Source organism: Marmota marmota, unplaced genomic scaffold, assembly GCF_001458135.2.
Source record: "Marmota marmota marmota unplaced genomic scaffold, marMar, whole genome shotgun sequence".
NCBI classification, from domain to species: Eukaryota; Metazoa; Chordata; class Mammalia; order Rodentia; family Sciuridae; genus Marmota; species Marmota marmota.
Window position 1 is genome coordinate 19,970,600 of NW_026000082.1, and position 18,969 is coordinate 19,989,568.

Sequence of the window (18,969 nt, forward strand, 5' to 3'; positions counted from 1 at the left end):
TGGTTTTAGGCCTCTAGAAGAGCAATATATCATAGTAGGAGTGTGTGGAAGAGCAAACCAGTCACATTTAGATCTAGGAAGCAGAGAGAGAGACTGAGAGATCAGTTTTCCACAATCTCCTTTCACAGAATACCCCTCAATGATCCAAAGACCTTCCTTAAACCTCACATCCTAAAGGTCCACAGAGCCTTCTGGTATTACCACCCTGGGGACCACCCTTCTGGTAGTACCATCCCTTTACACGTGAACCTTTGGGTCTTATTTTAATTAACATAATTATCTGAAACTTGAACTTTGTAAAGTTTTTTCTGTATTTTTAAATTTCATCTAATCATAGTGGTAGCTCTTAAGCTTACATATGCACCTTTTATTATTTGGAAAATCTTCTTGTCAGAAGAATTTTACATATATATGTATATATACACATCATATAAACCATAAACAAATAATATTATAGAATGTATTGCTATCTTTTTAAATAAAGATTATTTAAAACTTCTTTCTGGTTCACAGTGTGCAGTCCAGTTAAATTAACCTCACCTCCTCATTTCCTTCTCAGAGAATTTGTCACTGATATACAGAAATGCCTTTGATTTATCGGTGTTGACTTTATATCCTGATACTTTGCTGAATTCATTTACTAGTTCTAGAAGTTTTCTGGTGGAGCTTTTTGGGTCTTCTAGGTATAGAATCATATCGTCAGCAAATACTGCTAATTTAAGTTCTTCTTTTCCTATACATATCCCTTTAATTTCTTTTGTCTGTCTAATTGCTCTGGCCAGTGTTTCAAGAACTGTGTTAAATAGAAGTGGATAAAGAGGGCATTCTTGTCTTGTTCCAGTTTTTAGAGGGAATGCCTTTAATTTTTCTCCATTTAGAATAATGTTGGCCTGAGGCTTAGTGTAGATAGCTTTACCATGCTGACATATGTTCTTGTTATCCCTAGTAGCCTCAAAAAAACTCAAGTACTTGGGAATCAATGAAAGAGGTGAAAGATCTATACAATGAAAACTACAGGATACTAAAGAAAGAAATCAAAGAAGACCTTAGAAGATGGAAGATCTACCTTGCTCTTGGATAGGCAGAATTAATATTATCAAAATGACCATACTACCAAAAGCACTATATAGATTTAATGCAATTCCAATCAAAATCCCAGTGTCATTCCTCATAAAATTAGAAAAAGCAATCATGACATTCATCTGGAAAAATAAGAGACCCAGAATAGCTAAAGCAAACCTTAGCAGGAAGAGTGAAGCAGATGGCATCACTATACCAGATCTTAAACTATACAGCAGAGCAGTAGTAACAAAACCAGCATGATATTGGCACCAAAACGACTGGAAGACCAATGTTACAGAATAAAGGACACAGAGACTAACCCACAAGATTACAATTATCTTATATTAGACAAAGGTGCCCAAAACATGCATTGGAGAATAGATAGCCTCTTCAACAAATGGTGCTGGGAAAACTAGAAATCCATATGCAACAAAATGAACTTAAACCCCTATCTCTCACCACGCACAAAACTCAAAGTGGATCAAGGACCTAGGAATTAAATCAGAGACTCTGCATCTTATAGAAGAAAAAGTAGGCCCTAATCTTCATCATGTGGGATTAGGCCCCAACTTCCTTAATAAGACTCCTATAGTGCAAGAATTAAAACCAAGAAATAGTAAATGGAATACATTCTAGCTAAAAAGTTTCTTTTCAGCAAAAGAAACAATATGTGAGGTGAATAGAAAGCCTACATCTTGGGAGCAAATTTTTACCCCTCACATATCAGATAGAGCACTAATCTCTAGAGCATATAAAGAACTCAAAAAGCTAAGCACCAAAAACACAACCCAATCAATAAATGGGCCAAGGACCTGAACAGACATTTCTCAGAAGAGGATATACAATCAACAACAAATATATGAAAAAAAATGTTCATCATCTCTAGCAATTAGAGAAATGCAAATCAAAACTACTCTAAGATATCATCTCACTCCCGTCAGAATGGCAGCTGTTATGAAGACAAACAACAATAAGTGTTGGTGAGGATGTGGGGAAAAAGATACACTCATACATTGCTGGTGGGACTGCAAATTGGTGCAGCCAATATGGAAAGCAGTATGGAGATTCCTTGGAAATCTGGGAATGGAACCACCATTTGACCCAGCTATCCCTCTCCTCGGTCTATACCCAAAGGACTTAAAATCAGCATACTACAGAGACACAGCCACATCAATGTTTATAGCAGCACAATTCACAGTAGCTAAACTGTGGAGCCAACCTAGATGCCCTTCAGTGGATGAATGGATTTAAAAAATGTGGCATGTATACACAATGGAACTGTGATGAACTGTGATGTTGGTCAGATCTGACTCTAATCCTACATCTACCACTTGCTAGAGTTTTGGACAAATTACTTAAACTTTCTGAGCCTCACTTTACATTCTTTTAAGATAAGGAAAATAATGACTTCTTAAGGTTGTTGTGATGTTACATTACATACACAACACAGTTCTGGAATGTAGTAGGTTCTTAACAAATATTTGATGATCTCCTTGTTTTTTTGTTACCACCCCGAGGCCTAGAAGTCCTATACCTAAGGTCTTATTAAACTTTTGTTGAATGACTGAATGATTAAATGAATGCATATTCTTGTCAGAAGAATTTTACATATATATGTATATATACACATCATGTAAACCATAAACAAATAATATTATAGAATGTATTGCTATTAGTTTTACTTTTTTCAGTTTAGTTGTAACTTAAAAATGTATTCTGTCTGCCTGTCAAAGTTATTGGTGCTTTGTGTCTATTGAGTAGAGATGGAATTCTAAGTAGTTTCACTGCACCAATCTCTGCCTTCCATATCTTAGAAGGTTTTTTTGCCTTTAAGATATTCCATGTGGTCACCATTTTGGAATTGTATTTTTTCCCCAGTACTGGGTATGAACCCAGAGGAACTTTACCACTCAGCTACATCTGAGAGCTTTAATTTTTTATTTTGAGAACAGGGTCTTGCTAAGGTGCTGAGGCTGGCCTTGAACTTGTGATGCTCTTGCCTCAGCCTACCCAGTAGATAGAATTACATGTGTGCACCCTCACACCCATCACTTGTATGGTTTAAGGAATAAATGTTGTCCTTGATCATCCTCCTGTCCTTCCTTGTGGCATTCTTTTGGTTTCACTTTCATTTATAGCATTCCCTTTAGATTTTACTGATACTAATTGTAGACTTAACTTTACCTACCATTTAGAGCTCAAAATCTACTATAGGAAATTCTTATGGGGTTTCTTTCCTTATTTATATTTGTGACAATGTAGAAGCTATGAACACTCCCCCCAGAAAAATGTACATATGGACAGGTGGGATAGAATATACCTATAATCCCTGAAACTTGGGAGGGTAAGGTAGGAGGATTGCAAGTTTGAGGCCAGCCTCAGCAACTTAGCAAGACCCTAAGCAACTTAGTGAGACCATGTCTCAAAAATAAAAAGGGCTGAGGATGTGACCCAGTGCTAAAACACCCCTGGGCTTCATCCTCAAATTCCAAAAATAAATAAACATTTCAAAAAAAAATAAAATTTAAAAATTTAACAAAGTACAGTTTGTCTTCACTTATCACCATTTCTCCTTTAACTCTGTAGAAAGTACAAGTGTACAAACAAAAGTTCTTATATTAGTTTAGGAGGTTTGTGGACTCCTTTTCTAGATTGTGTGTTTCTTCAGAGCAGTACCTGAGTTTTATTGACCTCTGTGTCTATTGCAAGCCTACACCACACATAAGGGATACTCATTAAATTGTTTGTGAATTGATGAAAGTAAGACTCTTAAAGTTTCTTACTATAGAATCTCTAAACAGGAATTTCTTTTTTTATTGTTGTTTCCTTAGGCTTTCATCTGAGTGGCACAGTAACTGAGCCACCCACTGCTTCTGAACCAGCAGTGACTTACAAAGTTGCAATCAGTTTTGATCGATGCAAAATCACTTCAGTGACATGTGGCTGTGGGAATAAGGACATATTCTACTGTGCTCATGTGGTAGCACTCTCACTCTACAGGATCCGGAAGCCAGACCAAGTCAAATTGCGTCTTCCTATCTCGGAAACCCTTTTCCAGATGAATAGGGACCAGCTACAGAAGTTTATTCAATATTTAATCACGGCACACCACACTGAAGTTCTTCCTACTGCACAAAAGCTGGCAGATGAGATTCTGTCCTCCAACTCAGAAATCAACCAAGTGAATGGTAATTGTATAACATTTTTCTTGCTAAAAATGGTTATTTTCACCACCATTGTCACTAAGCAACCCTCTTCTCTATACCATAGTGCTTTACTATATTTTTAGAGGTTGGGATATTTCTGCAATTGTAGTCATTTAACCTTACAGTTCATTCTGTCCAAAAACTCTGTGTTTAATTCATAGTTTCTTAAAGCAGTCAAATTGTAACATCCTTGTATGCATATGTAGAGGGCAAAAGACTGGAAGGAAATTCATGATAATATTAACAATGGTAATCTATGGATATTAGAATTATAGGTATGGTTTTTAATGCTTTAGTGTAATTTCTATAATAAGTATATGTTATCTTTATAATTTAATAAGAACGTTTATGTTTAAGAATGAAAAAAATGGTTCCTTAGATTTAATAATTCTCTCAGGACTAGTCTCACTAGACAGCCTGATGTTAACCTGGTGCCTCAACCCATACAATGATTTGTCTCATAATGATTTATAAAAGACATCCTTTCCAATTTGTCTTCACTTATCACCATTTCTCCTTTAACTCTGTGAAAAATTCAGAATATAAAATATTATTTAGTTAGTAGACCCACTTTACCATTTACTAGAAGGTAAGTAGTTTGATTCTCACCTACTTTTTTTCTTTTAATATTTTTTTAAATGTAGATGGAAGAAATACGTTTATTTTATTTATTTATTTTTATGTGGTGCTGAGGATCAAACCCAGTGCCTCACACATGCAAGGCAAGTGCTCTACCACTGAGCCACAACCCCAACCCTCATTCTCATCTACTTTTATGAAAAGGCTAAAATATTCTAACCAGTGAACCAGCATAGGGGCATTATAATTTTATTAAATCAAGAGCTTTTTAAAAAATCTTTTAGCTGGAATTTGAAGAACAGCTGAAGAAGCCAATTTTGAACTCCAGTTGTAGTTTATCTTGTTAAAATGATCTATGGTCTTGTTCGTTCATTCCTAAATACAGTCCCCTCCTCTGCTCTCTGAACTTTGAACATTGATATTTCTTATTTAGTCTCATTTTCTCTCTCTCTCTTTTTTTTTTTTTTTTACTTTTCATGATCACTATCTCAGATACATCCTTGACTTCAAATGTCATCTTATACTATGACTCATAGATTTTATTTCCCCAGCCCAGATTTTCTGAGCTTTAGGCTTTATATCCACCTGATTGATCTTAGGATGTCTCTGTGATGTTAAACAATCCTAAGATCAGCATATCTAAATGTGAATTTATGATCCTCTTCCCTAAACTTGCTTATTTTCCTGTATTTACTATCTCAATAATTAGCACTACTGTTTAGTTATTAGATTGTGATGGAAACCTCATAGTTAACCTTGGCATCTTTCTTTCCTATATTCCACGTGCATTCCACTGCAATATCTGTTAATTTTATCCCTTAAATATATTTCATCATTTTCTACTTTTATTGATATTGTTGTCACCTTAAATTAATCAGTCTCTCATCTAGATTGCCACATAGCCTTCTGACTGGTCTTTCCATATCTATCATTGTTCCCTTCTGTTCCATTCTCTGTACAGCCATTCAAAGTAATTTTTCTGTAACTGCAGATATTGTGATATCATTTATCATTTAAAATCCTTTAGTGGCCTCATTTTTCTGGATGCATGATCTGGCTTTTGTCTTCATTTTCACATGATATTCTTTCTTTTTAAGGGAATATCTCCTTCTGTCCTCTCTTCCTATCCCATTCCACTTACAATGGTTATATTTAATGAACAGAATGACTTATGACTTAATGCTGTTTTCAAACAAAAAATACAGTATTTCCTCCTCTCTGTGCCAGACTAATTTCCATTTATTCCTCAGGTGTCATCTTAAATGAGACTTTCTCAAGGAAAGCCTCCTTTGACCCATCTTTCTTTCTACAGAAAAAAAAAAAAATGTGTACACGTGGCAGGTGAGGAAGTTGCTCAGTGGTAAAGTGTTTGCCTAGCATATGTGAGATCCTGGGTTCAAGCCCCAGCAATGCAAAAAAAAGAAAGAAAGAAAAGTACACATGTGATCATTTACTTAACATCTCCCTCCCCAACTAGTCTATAAGCTCCATGAAAACAGGAACCTTATCAATTTTGTTTACCACTGTGTTCAACCTCAGGGCTACAAATGCCCCAAGTATACTGTTTACTGATCCCAAAGGAAGAACTTGGAAGACTCAGTGGAGAGGTTTTAGGCATTTTATTACTTACTCACTCTTTGGCAGCAGCAGACTGGGATACAGTGGAGGACCTCACTGCACCTACAAGTAAGAACCCCAGTTATTGACTTACTCCCTTTTTTGCTGCAACCACCCATTTTGGCAGCTCGGTTTCTCCCCTCCTGGGTCCATTGTAGACCAGTAAACAGTTACACTATTTACCTTTTTTTCTCTCCTATCAAATAAGCACATCTGGCTGGGCAGCGTGGCACCACCTGTAATCACAGCAATTGAGAGGCTAATGCAGGAGGATCACAAGTTTGAGATCAGCCTCAGCAATTTAGTGAGACCTTGTCTCAAAAATAAAAAGGACTGGAAATGTGGCTTAGTGGTAAAGCACCTCTGGGTTCAGTCTTTAGCGTCTAAAATGAAATAAGCAAAACCTTCTGAAATTTTTCTGCTAGTGATTCTCAAGGGCTTTGTCTTATCCAATGGTACTAAATATTTATAAATTGTACCTTATTTCTTCCACAGGTACTGAGACTACCACCATGTGGGTCCCAAGTGTTCTTCACTTTTCTCCATGTCCCTTCACATCCTTAGAGGGTTGTCATTCCATGCCTCCAAACCAGTTGATTAAGGCCTACTTCTTCAGGAAACTAAGTCCTAATCCTGCTTTTTCATATCCTATTGAATAACAGAAGGGTGAAAAATGGTATTCAAACCATCCTTGCACTCTGCTGCTGGGACACCATTGCTATTCTGTCCTTACCCCCATCCTTAGTTCCAAGTTATTTAGAATTCCAGTCCTTGGTTTAACCTCGTTTATTTCAGTTCTGTCTCTCTTGAGCTATTGAAAACCAGAATCCTTAGAGGCAAGACTTTATAATCTACATTTTAAACACAAACCCCAGATGATTATTCTATACATTAACATTTGAGAACACTGTTTATCCTCACTGTGAAAAGTGCATTATTCTGACTAACTTCATATTTTGTATAGTAGAGTAGTCCAAGAAAGAATGGGATAATGGGATTTGGCTCTTTTCATCAGTTTTATACAAAGGGCCTGAAACCAGCTGGTAGATCATGACAGTATACTACTACTGGAGACCAAATAGGTACAGGCTGGTAGTAAAGGGCTAAGGCTTTAGAGAGAGATCAACATACAGATCCTGGCTTAGGTATATTCTGTATGTTAAGTTACTTACCCTATCTAAACTTTAGTTTCTTCATTTTAAAACTAGTATAATAATACCACCTTGTTATGAAGTCAACAAAAATTAATTGACTACTACTATGTACCAGGCACTTTTCTACATGTTGCAAATATATCAGCAAACATAAATTTCTACCCTCAGAGAGCATACATTCTAGTGCACATATGTATATAAAGAGTGCTTACCTTCTTGTCATATAGGAAGCATTAGTAAATGGCTATTAACAAATACTTAAGGATAAGAGATTTGGCTTTACTGCTTTTGGAATATAGAAGAAGTATACATTATAGAATTTGCCAACCTAGAACTTATATCTAGATGGTCAGTGAGACATAGCTTTGCTCATTCTACAAATATTAACTCAATACTATAAATTCTATAAATGTTAACTTAGTACTATAATTAATCAGCACTGTGAGATACAAAAATGAATCTGTTCTTTTAAATTTTCAATTTAGTTGGAAATATGAAAAATGTACTTTTTTTGTTTGTTTGTTTTTTTGGCACTGAGGATTGAACCCATGGATGCTTAACTATTGAGCTGCACTCCAATGCCTTTTTTAAAAAAGTATTTTTTAGTTATACATGGACACGATATTTTAATTTTGTTTATTGATTTTTATGTGGTACTGAGAATTGAACACAGTGCCTTACATGTGAGAGACAAGCTTGCTGCCACTGAGCCACAACCCCAGCCCCCATCCCAACACTTCTTATTTTTTATTTTCAAACAGAGTCTTGGTAAGTTGCTTAGGGCCTTGATAAATTGTGGAGACTGGCCTTGAACTTTCGATCCTCCTGTCTCAGACTCCCAAGTCACTGGGATTACAGGCATGTGCTACCATACAATTTTAATACAAAACAAAATGTAACAGAAATAATGAGTTCTATGAAGAGTGTTTTGCCTTTTTATACTGAATATAAGATGGGCATACTTTTGATAGATGGCAATGAGTTATATGACTAATTTGGTGAGTGGGTAAAGAAAGAGCCTACCCTGTCAAGTGAACTAAGCAGTACATAAACCTCAGCAGTGTTAGCCTTGTCATGTACTTATAGTTTGTGTTTTTCAAACTGATTCTAGAGCTGAAACATTATCAACAGTGAGAATGGTTGACTTTTTTCTTTTTAATCAAAGGACAAGTTAGAGGGAATAGGAGGGAAGTGAAGGGGAAATAAAAGTAAAGTTGTAAGGATATAATGGTTGACTCCTAGGTACACTGTTTCTAGCTGAAACATAGCATAAGTGTAAGAAAAATATGACCAGAAATGAAAGATAAGGACAAAACTGAGGGCCTTGGATGCCAAGCTAAGGCACTGAGACTTAATTTAATAAGTACGTCATTGAAGACTTTTGACCAGTGAAGTGATACGTTTAGAATTATGCTTAGAATAAAACATTTGAAGAAAAGTAGCATATAGTAGATACCATGCACTGGCAGATTATATGAGTTAATCATTTGTTGTGGAATGAGTGAATGTGAACCATCCTAATTCCCTAGAGAGTTAGATGCACTAAAAAAGCTTAGCAGATGGGCTAGGGCTGTGGCTCAGCGGTAGAGCGCTCACCTAACAGGTGCAAGGCCCTGGGTTCAATCCTCAGCACCACATAAATAAATAAAACAAAGGTAAAAAAATTAAGATATACAACTTGGTTTAAAAAAAATAGCAGAAGAGTAACTTTGTTGTGCAAACCCAGATTTCATTTAAATAGGGTTCTGACATAGAGAAATAAGGAAAAAATGTACTAACTGATTAAAATGTGTTATGTGTTTATACTCTATTGCATGACTACATTTATGGAGTGTTGACTTAGGGTCAGTCTCTTATTACTTGGAATCAGGTTTCTAAAAACTTGTCAGAGGACTCTGTCTATAAGACAGTAAGAGAAGATTCAGTTTTCATTCCAAAAATTTTTCCAAAATGCCTGTCACAATACATGCTATAGTTTATGTAGTTATGGATTCAATTGTGAGCAAGGGGCTAACAATCTACTTGGGAAGAGGGCAGCTTATACGAATTGCATTAAATCTGTACAGCACTTTGAGTAGTATGGCCATTTTGATAATATTGATTCTGCCTATCCAGGAGCATGGGAGATCTTTTGAGCTATTGAAAACCAGAATCCTTAGAGGCAAGACTTTATAATCTACATTTTAAATACAAACCCCAGATGATTATTCTATTACATTAACATTGGAGAACACTGTTATCCTCACTGTGAAAAAAGTGCATTATTCTGACTAATTTCATATTTTGTATAGTAGGGTAGTCCAAGAAAGAATGGACTACTCTGTAAATAGTGTAATGAATCCATAACTGCATCAACTATAGCATGTATTGTGACAGGCATTCTGGAAAAGGTTTGGAATGAAAATTGAATCTTCTCTCACTGTCTTATAGACAGAGTCCTGTGACAAGTTTTTAGAAACCTGCTTCCAAGTAATAATAGACTGACTCTAAAAAGCAGTTTTATAGTGAATTTTTAAATAGTTTTTTTATGTTTTAAGAAATAATTTTTTGTTTTAAAATACTACATAGACATTAAGACATATTTGAACTTAATAGAAGAGCAAACAGAAGAAAAAGTGTCAATTACTAGAAAAAATATTCATCACTGTTTTCCTGTTGTGTTTTGAGAATACAAAGAAAAAACAAAGTCAGTTTCCCCTACCATACCCTCTGAACACAACACAGAATGCTTCTATAACCAAAAATGTGGGGATTTTCCTCCACACACTAATCAAACAATTCTTCAGCTGACACCTGATTGTCCTAACCAATTCAATTCTGACAGTATCAACCTGAAGATAGCTAAGATCCTACAACTGAGGGCCGAGTCCTTTCCCACCCCACTTCAGATGCCAATCAAAAAGCCCTAGGTTGATACTATGAAGGCAGTTCTAAGGGGAAAGTTCACTGTATTGAGCTCATTCATTAAAAGAACAGAAAATCACCAAATAAATAACCTAACTTTACATCTCAAAGCCTTAGGAAAAAAAACAAATCGGCACCAAAAGCAGTAGAAGATGGGAAATAATAAAAATCTGAGCCAAAATTAATGAAATTGAAACCAAAAAAATTTTTTAAAAAATCAATGAAACAAAAAGTTGATTTTTTGAAAAAAATAAACAAAATAGGTAAACCCTTAGCCAAACTAATGAATAAGAAGAGAAAATACAAATACTAAAATTCACAATGAAAAAGGAAATACCACCATGGACACCACTGAAATACAGATGATAATCAGAAGCTGCTTTGAAAATCCTTACTCCAATAAAATAGAAAATCTGAAAGTCATCAGATTTCTAGAGACATATTAATTACCCAGCTTGAATCGAGTGGACATAAAAAATTTAAACAGATCAATTTCAAGCAATGAAATTGAAGATGCCATCAGAAGCCTGCTAACAAAGAAAAGCCCAGGACCAGATGGATTCTCAGTCAAGTTCTACAGGACCATCAAAGAAAAACTTATACCAGCACTTCTTAAATTATTCCATGAAATTGAAAAGGAGGGAACCCTTCCAAACTCATTCTATTATCTTCCTGATACCAAAACCAGAAAAAGACAAAATATAGTCCACCATGAACAAGTGGGGTTCATTCCAAGGATGCAAGGTTGGTTTAACATACAGAAATCAATAAATGTAATTCACCACATCAATAGACTTAAAGAAAAGAATCACATGATTATTTCAATAGATGCAGAAAAAGCATTTGACAAAATTCAGCATCCACTCATGCTTGAAACACTAGAAAAACTAGCGATCGTAGGATCATACCTCAACATTATAAAAGCTATACACACTAAACCCAAGGCAAATCTAAATAGAGGAAAAACTCAAAGCATTCCCTCTAAAAACTGAAACAATACAGGGATGCCCTCATTTACCACTCCTATTCAATATAGTCCTCGAAACCCTAGCGAGAGCAATCAGACAAGAGAAAGAAATTAAAAGGATACAAATAGGAAAAGAAGAGCTAAACTATCCCTATTTGTCAACGACATGATTCATATTTAGAAGACCCACAAAACTACTAGGAAATTACTAAAACTCATAAATGAATACAAAGTAGCATGGTTTAGAATCAACACTAATAAATCAATTGCATTTCTGTACACCAAAGATATATCAGCTGAATGAGAAGTTAGGAAAACTATCAACTTTACAGTAGCCTCAAAAAATAAAATATTTTGGGAATCAACCTAACAAAAGAGGTGAAAGACTTCTATAATGAAAACTGCAGAACTAAAGAAAGAAATTGAAGAAGACCTCAAAAAAATGGAAAAGATCTCCATTGCTCCTGGATAGGCAGAATCAATATTATCAAAATGGCCATACTACCAAAAGTTCTGTACAGATTTAATGCAGTTCCTATAAAGATCCCAATGATATTTTTCACAGAAATAGAAAAAGCAAACATGAAATTCATTTGGAAAAATAAGACGCCCTGAATAGCCAAAGCAATCCTTAGCATGGAACGTGATACAGGAGGCATCACAATACCAGACCTTAAATTATACTACTGAGCTATAGTAGTATAAAAATAGCATGGTATTGGCATCAAACCAGTCATGAAGACCATTGGAACAGAAGACACAAGGATAAGCCCACATAAATACAGTTATCTCATCCTAGACAAAGGCACCACAGACATACATTAGAGAAAAGATAGCCTCTTCAACAAATGATGCTGGGAACACTGGAAATACATATGTAATAGAATGAAATTGAACCCCTATATCTCAACCTGCACAAAACTCTAAGTGGATCAAAGACCTAGGCTTTAGACCAGAGACCCTGTATTTACTATTAGAAAAAGTAGGCCCAACACTCTAACATGTTGGCTTCAGAATTCCTCAACAAGACTCCTAAAGTGCAAGAAGTAAAATCAAGAATCGATAAACGGAATGGTATCAAACTGAAAAGCTTCTTCATATCACAGGAATCAATCAAGAATGTGTACAGAGATCCTACAGATTGAGAGAAAATCTTCACCACCAATACCTCAGATAAGGCATTAATTTCCAGGATATACAAAGAACTCAAAAAACTTAACATGAGAAAAATAAATAACCCAATCAATAAATGGGCAAAGGAACTCAACAGGTACTTCACAGAAGAAGAAATATGAGTGGTAAAATATATGAAAAAATATTCAACATCTCTAGCAATTAGAGAAATACAAATTAAAACTACACAGATTCCATCTTACTCCAGGTTAGAATGGCAGTTATAAACAATACAGGTAAGAATAAATGTTGGTGAGGATGTGGGGGAGAAAGGTACTTTCATACATTATTGGTGGGACTGCAAATTGGTGCAACCTCTATGGAAAACAGTATGGAGATTCCTCAGAAATCTTGAAATGGAGCCACCATTTGACCCAGTTATCCTACTTCTCCATCTATACCCCAAAGACTTAAAAACAGCATACTATAGTGATGCAGCCACATCCATGTTTATAGCAGCTCAACTCACGATAGCTATGCTATGGAAACAACCTAGGTATCCTTCAACAGATGAATGATTAAAGAAAATGTGGTATATATACACAATGGAATATTACTCAGCCATAAAGAAAAATGCAATTATGGCATTTGCCAGTAAAAGGATGGAACCAGAGAATATCATGCTAAGTGAAATAAGCCAATCCCTCCAAAAAACAAAGGCCGAATAGTCTCTGATTTGTGGATGCTCTCCCAAAACAAGGAAGATTGGGGAAGGAAATAATAGAAATAGATTGGACTATACATAGGGTAATGAAGGGAAGGGAGTAGGGAGGGGAATAGGAAAGAGTAGAATTAATTAGTCGTAACTTTCCTAGCTTTGTATTTGTATATACACAACCAGAGTAACTCCACATTATGTATGACAACAAGATTGAGAACCTAATAGAATAAGTTTTACTTTATGTATATATGTTCTTCCAAAATATAGTTTAAAAAAAAAAAAAAGCCCCAGGTTGTTTTAGCTGTGCTTCTGACTACAAATTGAGGTTCCCACAACTCCCCTCTCAATCTTGATTAATTTGCTAGAGTGGCTTACCAAACTCAGGGAAACATTTACTTGTATTCACCAGTTTATTATAAAGAATGTTACAAAAAATACAAATGGAAACATGTACAGGACAAGGTATGAGAGAAGAGAAGCCAAGCTTCCATACTCTCTCCCAGTGTGCCACTCTAGGAACCTCCCCATGTTCTGCCATCTGGAAGCTCTACAAATCCTGTCCCCTTGGGTTTTTATGGAGGCTTCATTACATAAGCATGATTAATTAATTTATTTGTCATTGGTTGGTCAACTTAACCTTCAACCCCTGTCCCTTTCTGGAAGGTTGGGGTATAGAGCTAAAAGTCTTACTTACATCCTTGAATATTCCAAGGATTTTAGAACTTATGTCAGGACGTAGGACAGAGACCAGATACACATTTCATAATATCACCTGTGTATTTCCTAATAGGCTAATCCCCTGATGGTTTTGTATCCTTGAGAGAGGATACAACTATGACTTATGTGAATTTGAAACTAGCATTTGATCTCTTACATGTATTTTGACAAAACCCATAAAACAAGAAATAACCCATCTGTGTTTAATTATGCTCACAACCTGCCTCTAGCTGAGTGTTTAGCATGTGAACTCAAGGATTCATTTCACTGTTCCCATTTCTTACAGGTGCCCCTGATCCCACAGCTGGGGCCAGCATTGATGATGAGAACTGTTGGCACTTAGATGAGGAACAGGTAAAAGAACAAGTGAAGCTCTTTCTCTCCCAGGGAGGTTACTATGGCTCTGGAAAGCCGCTCAACTCAATGTTTGCCAAGGTAAGACATGAAAAGGCTTAATTGTTTTAAACTTTTAAGTAAACTCAGCTCACCATACTTCTGTCTTCATGCATTAAACATATCTCACTTGACTTAGCTAACTGCCTAAAACCTAGTGGGAGGGTTTAAGCAGAGCAGCCCTAAGAAGATTGTATCCAGGGAGCACAACTACCTTACCCTGGTGTCCTGTTTCTTCTCCATTCTAAATAAGCTAGTGTTGCTGGGGGCATTTAATGAGGAGACCATCTTCTCTCTTTGAACCTGAGGTTGCTAAATGAAGCCTCAAAGACTAGTTTCAACAGTGTCCATGGAAGTCAGTGTTTTGAAACTGGGGACCCCTATAATCAACTTTCTTTCTTTTTTTCCCCCTCATACCTTTAGTGAGATATGACCCACATGCCATACAATTCATCCATTTAAAGTATACAATTCAATAGTTTTTGGTATATTCACAGATATATGCAGCCATCATCACAATTAGCATTTTCATCATCTCAAAAGAAAACTCATACCTCAGCCTATCCCACTCTCATCCTCCATATCCCTTTACTCTAGCCCTCTAATGTACTTTTAGTCTCTATAGGTTTCCCTGTTCTGGACTTTCATATGAATAGAATCATATAGTATGTAGTGTTTTATGACTGGCTTCTTTCACTTAGCCTAGTTTTTTTTTTTTTTTTCCTAGGTTTATCTGTGTTTTAGCATGAATCAGTACTTCATTCCTTTTTTTTATGGCCTAATGATAGTCCATGGTATGGACACTCCACATTTTTTTTATCTTTTTTTTCCTGTAGATAAATGAATGTGGACATTTGGATAGTTTTTACCTTTTGGCTATTATAAATAATGTTGCTATAAACATTATTGTACAAGTTCCTTGTGGGCCATTTTCCAAGGTGGTTGCATCATTTTTACAATCTTACCAACAATATATGTGGTTCTGATTTCTCTATATTTTGGCCAACACATGTTATCTGACTTTTTGATTCTAGCCAGCCTAGTTGATATGACAAGGTATCTCGTTATGTAAAACAAGCTTTCTTGGCACATGCAGAGACCTTGCTTACAGGTCTTGCTTCTTTCTGGCTCTTTGGATATGTTGTGCTCAATACATCAACATACCCTACTCTCCTTCCTTCTTTCCTATCCTTTTATTCTCTATACTGTGTATCTCTTGCCCTTCCTTATGTGTCAGGTTCGAGAGATGCTACGGATGAGAGATTCTAATGGAGCCAGGATGCTGACACTTATAACTGAGCAGTTTATGGCTGACCCACGACTCACACTTTGGAGGCAGCAAGGAACAAGCATGACAGACAAGTGCAGGCAGCTCTGGGATGAACTAGGTAAGTTGCCATCTCTCAGAGAAGTGCTATGTCCAACCACCTCACCCCCTGGTGACATTAGTGATCATTTGCTATCAGTTATTGCCTGGGTCTTGCTGAATCTAACTGGTGGAATATTGAAGTTCTACACCATAGTAACTCTGAACTTACCTTTTTTTGCTTCTGTAGCATTGTGCTTTGCTATTGACATTAGCATTCTGTTCCATATGATACCCACATAAAAGCCCTGGCTGAAATAAAACCTCTTTACTTAGTTTTTGTTGAATAGCACTAGCCAAGTTTTTCACATATTTGTCAGACTCACCCTTGTTGCTTTCTCTGAGTCTTCTCTTCTATATCACTCATGGCAAGAACTCATATACATAATATGACAGTTTCCAAGGCTTAGACTTTGACTTACTGTTCCTTCTCCATACTCTCTTAAGAATTTTTTCTTTGTGGGGGGGAGTGCTACCAGAGATGGAACTCAGGGATACTCAAACACTGAGCCACATCCCCAGCCCTATTTTGTATTTTATTTAGAGACAAGGTCTCACTGAGATGCTTAATGCCTCGCCATTGCCAAGGCTGACTTTGAACTTGCGATCCTCCTGCCTCAGCCTCCTGAATTGCTGGAGGCAAGAATTTCAGCCACTGTGCCTGGCAAGAATTTTTTTTTTTTTAATATCATGACTTCAGAGCTTACTTGCAGATCTCAAACTTACTTCTTTCCATTCATCTAGTCCCATGTTAGAGGCTACCCATTTGCCATTTCCACTGGGAATTCCAAATTAACTTGGGCCTTCTACAAAAATAGGTTCCCATGCTAGCATTGACCCTAGTGTTCCTTACTCTACCAAATTTATTGTCAGGCACCCATATTTCTTTAATTCCCTACATCCAGATTCCAACTTCATTTCATTTCATGACCTTTAAGTGCTTTTAGTGTCCATTCTAATTTTTTCTTCCCTATCACCCCTAGTCTGATAGAAGACCTTAGAACTTTTAGATTAGATTAGAACTTTGGCCTTCTGAATGGCCTCTCTATTCTAATTTCTCCCCAATCAAGGCAATCCTCTTTGGTCATTATTTCTCTTTTTCATTCCCCTGCTTCAAGACAAAATTTGCAATGCTAATACTTAGCTCCTCTACCTATTGGCAGAATCTTCTATACCCTGAACTCATCATTCAACCCTTGCCGCATTTGGGGTTATATTGAGAAAGTTCTCATGTGGTATATTCTAAAGTTCTAATACAGCTCCTCCATATGTACCCTGCACCAGAAAACAAACTTCCCACTCATACAAAATACCACAAGAAATGATGGCAGCCAACTTGGGATTTCAGTGAGTTCTAGAATGAAGCCTGTGTTTAATAGTATAGCTCTGAAGATGTCGAGGTTATGGCTTAATGACTTTGGTACCATCCTTGGTTATTTGGGGACTGGTAAGCCTGGGTTTTTAGTTTGGGTGGTGAGGCTTTTCTATACAACCTAGAGTAATAATGGCTTTGCTGTTCTTATTAATTGCAAATAGGGGAGGAAAAAATGGGGGGGATCATGAACTGAAATCAATTTCCATGCATGTATGAGTTTTTCAGGATGAGCAAAACTACTCTTATAACTATAAAGCTCTAATAAAAATAATAATAAATAGGTACATTATTGGTATGTGCTAGTCTTTGTGTTGAAGATTATACTCTCATTATTTCATTTAATTCTCATAATAATTTTATGAAGTACTTGTACACTTATTGCAAGGAAACAAAAACAAATCTGGTTACTGCTGCATACAGAATAAAATAAGGAATTATAGATAAAGTCTCTCTGCTGTAATGTAGTGACACTTTCTGGAGTGTAAGAATGTTACACTATGAACTGGGTTGTGGCTCAGTGGTAGAGCACTTCCCTCGAATGTGAAGCACTGGGTTCGATTCTCAGCACTGCATATAAATAAATGAATAAAGTAAAGGTTCATCAACAACTAAAAAAACATTAAAAAAAATGTTACACTATTAGTCTATAGCTACAGTTCAACCAGTTGTTTTCCAGAGGCTGACTTTGAACTTGTGATCCTTCTGCCTCTTGCCTCATGACACAAAGTATGGAAACTTAGAAACTGCTTCTAAACTATTCCCTTGAAAGGGATTGTAGATATGGACTTCCTTCCAGGGTAAGATACTTCTATATGAGAAAACTTTGCTCAGAATAATTCAGTATTTTCTTTAGGGTCACACACTATTAAGTGGAGGTTCTAACACTGGACTCCTGCTCTGTCTGATTCTAAGTCAAGCATTCCTCAGTTCTATCTTATGTCCTTTCCTCAATCCCACAAAAGTGTATGTTGCTTGAGAATTTGAAATTATCCTTCTTCAGAGAGTCAGTCTCATCTGAGGCCTAAGTGTCTTAGAGTGACTTCTGTGCCAATCATGGGATTGTGATTTGGATTTGGACTTGGCTTTTGGGACAAAAAGTAACTGTGGGGCTGGGGATGTGGCTCAAACGGTAGCGCGCTCGCCTGGCATGCGTGCGGCCCGGGTTCGATCCTCAGCACCACATACAAACAAAGATGTTGTGTCTGTCGAAAACTAAAAAAAAATAAATATTAAAATTCTCTCTCTCTCTCTTTAACAAAAAAAAAGTAGCTGTGAGGAAGTAAACAGAGCTGTTTCACAGGGTTTTTAAAGTTTTGTAATATACTTGTGTTCATTATGAATAATTCTCATTTCTGACATTTTCATATCTAAGAAAATATTTATAAGACATGTTTACCTGTGGAGGGTCTAGGCGGGGGTGGTAGGAACTACCAATTATAATAAAATAAAATAAGCTCACTGCTTTTAGTTCCTGAGCTAGACAAAATAAAAGCAATCAGACATGATGATTCCTCACCTTCCCACTTGCAAATGTATTTACCCAGTCACATCTGTACCCGTATGCTTGGCCTTCTCTTCTTTTAAAATCTAGTGAATATGTTCCCATGAAAGACCAATCCTTATTTATTTGCTCTGGATTCTTCCTATCTCCTTTTCTCAAGAATTATGCTCCTGCAGTTTTCTCCTTTCTCTGACATTACTAATTTCTCTTACTGTGTGTGTGTGTGTGTGTGGCTGGCTGTCTGTCTCTCAGATCATTCCTATCAATGTGCAGTTATGCTCTGATATCTTGAAT

The 18,969-nt window shown here is 36.3% G+C and overlaps 1 protein-coding gene across 1 annotated transcript in view; it reads left to right on the top strand.

Annotated features, from left to right (window-relative positions):
• Zswim5 (zinc finger SWIM-type containing 5) overlaps nucleotides 1-18,969 on the top strand; it is a 189,010-nt gene that overhangs the window by 126,186 nt on the left and 43,855 nt on the right. The window contains exons 2-4 of the mRNA XM_015485084.2: nucleotides 3,894-4,250; nucleotides 14,327-14,475; nucleotides 15,671-15,821. Of these exons, the coding sequence (XP_015340570.1) occupies nucleotides 4,121-4,250; nucleotides 14,327-14,475; nucleotides 15,671-15,821 (430 nt within the window). The 5' untranslated portion in view covers nucleotides 3,894-4,120. The remainder of the gene's footprint in view (nucleotides 1-3,893; nucleotides 4,251-14,326; nucleotides 14,476-15,670; nucleotides 15,822-18,969) is intronic.